We start from the raw sequence: 5476 nt of genomic DNA, 5'->3' as shown, positions 1-5476 counted from the left end.
GGTTTTGTCCTATCAATAGGCAAAAGTCGCCTTGTTCTAAGAAGCTCAGAGTGAGCAAACCTAAGCTCAATAGATGATACTGAGTTTAGGAGATAAATAGCATAGCCTAGGTGAATGAACCGTTCAGCTAAGCAACCTAACTTGACTTGACTTGACTTGTAGCAATGAAAACGGCGACTAAACAGAACGGGTGTCGGTTTGCTTTCGGGATCGGGATGGGCGTATTGCGCTATGCTGTCCTGGTCAAGTCGTGTCGTTTGTTCCAACAGTGAGTATCAGTATCAATTGAAGAACATTTGATGAAAAGAGAAGAAACATTGGATACAACTGCATAACAAGAAATAGCGAATGCTCAACTAATAATCACAGGCTGAGACGAGTGTGGCACATGATTGTTAAAATCAGCATCGGGCCTTTGTTTGCCATTCAACAGAGCCATTCGCACACATCCAAAAAGCCTAAGACTTTGACTTCTTCAGCCACGAACCGACAATTGGTTGTCCCAATTTGGTTGCTTCGGGGTCTTCTTGGCGTGGAGCCCCCCCAAGACGATACGAGGCAGACTGTGGTTTCTTACTTGTCTGCTTTCTGACGCCCTCGGGACGATCAACGGAGCGATGCGACCAGAAACTCCGTTGGCCAAGAGCAGTTGTTATTCTGGGCATTTTGTCCTATGAATTTCAATTGAATTACTATCATCATAAGTCTATTTTATTGATATTTTTTTCATCGCTAGAGTGACTGAAAAAGCAATTAGTTATTAAACTTTAACCCCAAAACTCTCTCCCTTGCATTCCCCATGGAGATTATCACCACAACCACACCATCGAAATCAAAACACAACAATACCAGCAAAAGTCCATGAAGACTGTACTGTCCTGCAGCTCCAATTGTGAGTATGAAAAAGTTCCTCTCTGGACCCTCACCATCGTTGTTTCACCAAACGGGGTTAACACGTCATGGTGATGAAGCCAAGTCATAAATCCTTCAATGTAATCCGCCACCGGACTTCAGCTTCGAGGGACAAGAGACCCTGTGGTGATCATTGATTGTTGGATATCTTGCCTTGTCGACACAAATCACTCTTTTGCATATGAAAACACGAAAGGATCCGAGGGATACTTTGTAGTGCCAATCAAATCCACCACTGGGGTGGTTGGCATTCAACTTTTTCTATGGCGCGTCAGGAACCCTTTTAATTTAATCGGTTCTGCAATGGAATGTCATTTTCCTGCACACATAGGGAGTAGTAGATCCATATCGCCCACTGTGACTATCCCAATGGATCGATCAACTGCCCTTGCTGCTTGCTGAGCGCTTCAAGTCTCAAGAACAACGTCAACTCACGTGCCCTCTGCCTTAACTGGGAGCATATATGTAATCTCGGTGACATGCCCAAAAAGATAGATGAAAAGACCTGTCAATGCAACCCTAGCTTCAAGGCCTGGCACTCCACGTTCAAATGGATGAAGAACCTCCGTCCACGATTAAATTGCACTCTCGGTTCAAAAGCTTGTCTATGAAAAGGAATGTTGAATTTGAGACGCAGACGCCGTCTAGAATTGGGTATTTAAAAAGGCATACGTACCTTCATACGCTGACCTGAATGGTAAATGACATGATCCACTACGGCGAGGATCCCTATACTTTGGTGAACCAGACTATTGGAAACTCGACAGCCAAAACATATCGCTTGGCAGCCTCGTCAAAGGGCTCAAATAGTCTTTGATTATCGTCATTAGGTATAAGCTTTGTCTAATCAAACTAGGGCTGCGACAAATAGGCAGGGTTTGCTGGTAATTATTATTGAGACCTGACTGATATCGAAAGTTACAAGGCTTGCCACGGTAAGGTAAATGACCTGTACTATAACAGAGGACTACCTGGTACCTAGGTAGGTACGTAGTCCAGGGTCTTATCGCGGAAACTCTCCCAAATATTTACAAAGATCAACTACAATGATCTCATCAGAAAAGAACGACAAATCTCAATCTTGGAATTTTCTTTCGTGCGCCTTGAATCCAGCTAGATTCGCTGTCAGCTCCACCTGAAGATGTCTGCCTTCCACTAGAGCACGGCAGAGACCAAAAATAGAATCCGGATCGCGTGTTGTCGTATCGGTTCAGGAACACGGCCTTGATTCGATGGAGGCCGCTGATCGCCAGTATCCACGATGCCCAAATCTATTACGAAACCTGCCAATCGTTCGGTGCCTTGCTTGTCTGACATCGTAGAATGTCATCGCAGTTGACAGTGAATACGGCGTAAATCTAGTGTGTTGCGATTATCGTACCAGCAATCCGAACATCACATCTAAGAATACTACGAATGTATTCAACATGACCTCAGGCCATCAATGGGACGGTCTCTTAAGGACAAGATCACGCGGTAACTTTTATCGGAACGAAAGTGGTAGAAACAAGATGCCAATGTTGAAGCGATCAACGGCAGATCCAATTGACCTATGTACAACGGCTGGAAGTCGTCCAAGCCGCCAGTCGTCATCTAGTTTGTCGTGTGGTAATCCAAGACCTTCTATAATATGCAAGCCTGCAGGTTCCCAGTATGAATAAGAATATCGCAAGACATCATGACCCTAAAATACGCCTGAGAAGAGAAAAATGTGCAAAGTGGACAAGACCCGCGCACGCTGTGAGTGATGAATGCCAGAAAAGACAACGCTAAGAGAACTTTTGACACATCTGTGATGTCCGAAAAGTCGGACTATACACAGCGGTGTTTGCGCTGCTTTTTATTCGATCAAGGTCGAATTCCCCAAGACGGCTTCAGTGTATCTTGTAGCGCGTCTGCGGTGAACACTTGGTCACCTGGGAGTCGGCTCACACGTCCAGCACCGTTACGGATGGCTCCGAGCTGGGCTTGGGACATGCCGCTGCGGTTACTCCTGATACTTCCAGCATCGCTCATGTTGTCGGAATCCTTGAACTTCTTGGGAGGCGCAAAGTCGAGACCAGTGAAGGTACCAGACTTACGGAGGAGATGACTGTAACTAGTTAGTAACGGGGTGTATAGCAATCTGATGCAACAAGACTTACGGGCTGGGGAGGGCAGCGAGCTCCTCAAAGGGTGAGACGAGGGTTTGAGCTGCAGGGACTGATGGAGAGTAGGGGCGTCTCTCGCCGAAGGGGCTTTGAGAACGTCCAGCGGCTGTGTCTCGGATGTTGCTGGGAGGAGCGAAGTCGGCGGCGTTGATAAGGAAGGAGTTATCATCACGAAGCTTTGAAGGGGTTGGCAGAGTGGTCAGAGGGGCGGGAGGAGGCATCCTCTTCATGGGAGGCTGTCGCATCCTGGCGGAGGCGGAGGAGTCAGGTCGGGGGCCGAGGGCTGAGCCGGCGCGGGATCGACCTCCGGGACCGCTGTGGAAGCTCATGCCACCGATGGAACCGTTGGGACCGCGAGGGCGGGGTCCAGGGCGACCAGGTCCAGGTCCAGGTCGGCGGCCGGCAGGAGGAGGTGTCATGGCACGACGAGTAACAGGCTGGGCGTAGGGCATGACAAATGCGTTTGTCTCCGGGTCAAAATACGGGGCTGCGGCACCACCCATGTAGCCCTGATCATAGTCCTCGTAGTACTGAGGGCCACCAGCGCGCCCTCCTTGGGGCATAGGAGGCATGGGAGGCATTGGTGGAGGGGCCTCCTCGCTCTCTCCAAAGTACTCCTTGTAGAAAGAACGGATACGGTTGGCGCGGTATTCAGGATCCTCAGACTCGTTGATATCATCCGGAGGCAGAGGACGGAATCCAACTGAAAGTCGCTTGTTGTCTTGCTGAGGAACTCCTAGACCGTTGAACTGAGGCGTGTCTTCAACAAATGACCCTCGCTGCATGGTGCGACCACGAGCGTCATCGTCATGGTCCTCGTAGTAACTTGAGATGTCAGCGGCGGGGGTGTAGTTGGAACCATCACTCTGTCGGTTGTGGGCAGGAGCAGATTTCGGAGCATCGGGGGAGGTAACGGTTGGAGACTTGGGCTGGGGAAGAGAAAAGTTCAAACCCAAACCAGTTGCCTCGTGCTCACGAGCAGGAGGCAGAGGGAAGTCGGTGGCAGGCTCCGATGAGAAGTTGGGCAACTCAAAGTCGGGAGTCTTGGATCTCGCGACAGGAGGTTGCTGAACAGAGGGGACATCACGCTTCTCATCAAAGTCGGAAACGGTTCCGATCTCAGGGACGATGGGAGCAGGGTGGAAGCCATCCTTGTCGGAATCAAAGGGTGACTTGGCTTGGTGAGCTGGCGCAGGCATCTTGGGAGTGCCGAACGGATCGACTCTGGATTCAGTTGCTGAGACAGGGGTCTCAGGCAAGGAGTTCATGCGTGATGGAGGCATCTTGAGGCTTCCGGGTTTACCAGAGGTACGAGGACTGTTTAATTTAGTATTGCGCAAATTAGAATCCTTGGGATTGAAGGACCGCAGTGAGCCGGTCTCGCTTTGCGTAATGGCTGCAACATACTGGTATGGGTCCTGATTATCATTACCCAACGACTTAGCCAGAGAGTTGAGCGACTCGCGCGATTCCTGCATGCCAGGAGGCAACAGGTAAGGCGATGAGAGGTTCATATCCATCGACAGCTGACTGGGTTTATGGGCGAGGGTCTTTTCACCCCCTCCCATAAAGATACTTCGGCGAGCAGACTTCTTTGCACCTCCATCATCCAGTCCGAAGTCGAGACTCTTGTGAGGGTCGTGAGCATCCTCTATCAACTGTTTCTTCATATTCCTACGGTGGAGGTAGTACAAGAAGGCCGCGATCAGAACAATAGGAACACTAAACGAACCAAAGTCAGCAAACACGATCCGGTTGACAAACCAAAATCAGAAAAGCAGAGGAGCGGTTGAAGCATACATGATGGCGACTACGATGGGGATGATCAAGTTGGTTCCAGCGCTTGCAGCAGCGCAACTGTTGTCTTCCTTGCAGCTTTCCCTGGTGACTAGTCGACGGAAGATTGAGGACGAGGCTGTCTTTTCGGTGATCGAGGAAACATCTTGGTGCAGGTTGGCGCGAGCGCGAAGGCCTTGGCCTTGATAGTGAGCAAGCCCCATGGTGTTATTGGTGGGCTACTGGCGCATACAATCCAAACAAATAACGATCGTCAAAGTTGTCTTGCTTCCTCCAAAGAAAAGGTCGTGAGATGGCGTATAAGAATATTAAGAATTGTCGAAAATTAAAGTCCAAACACAACTATCGCAACCATGGGGTGGACAAGGTTGGTAGACAGTTGGGTAGAGGTCTATTATTATCGTCTCCACTGAACGTTGTTCATACGGCAGTCGAATGAAATTGAAGTTGAAATCGTTCGTCGAAGGATCGCGAGAAGCGTACAAGTAGATATTGAGCACCGTGGGATCGGAGAGAACGAAGCTGTATAAATGCCAAAAGCCAGCGAGCGAGCGAGAGCTATTGAGCGATTGTGATGGATGCTGTGAAAGAAGGTCGTGGTCACCAAAACAATAGAC

The 5476-nt window shown here is 49.4% G+C and overlaps 1 protein-coding gene across 1 annotated transcript; it reads right to left on the bottom strand.

Annotated features, from left to right (window-relative positions):
- Positions 1-2760: 2760 nt before the first annotated feature.
- On the bottom strand, positions 2761-5062 carry FIESC28_04441 (uncharacterized protein; the record flags this gene model as incomplete). The annotated part of the gene is made up of 3 exons (XM_031158588.1): positions 2761-3004; positions 3057-4784; positions 4863-5062. 3 exons carry the CDS (start codon positions 5060-5062, stop codon positions 2761-2763), a joined length of 2172 nt encoding a protein of 723 aa, XP_031017357.1.
- Positions 5063-5476: the final 414 nt, after the last annotated feature.

This window comes from Fusarium coffeatum (genome assembly GCF_003316985.1).
Source record: "Fusarium coffeatum strain FIESC_28 chromosome Unknown BRIP53273_contig_90, whole genome shotgun sequence".
Lineage (NCBI taxonomy): Eukaryota > Fungi > Ascomycota > Sordariomycetes > Hypocreales > Nectriaceae > Fusarium > Fusarium coffeatum.
Note: the sequence above shows the minus strand (reverse complement) of the source record. Positions and strands in the feature narration are given on the sequence as shown.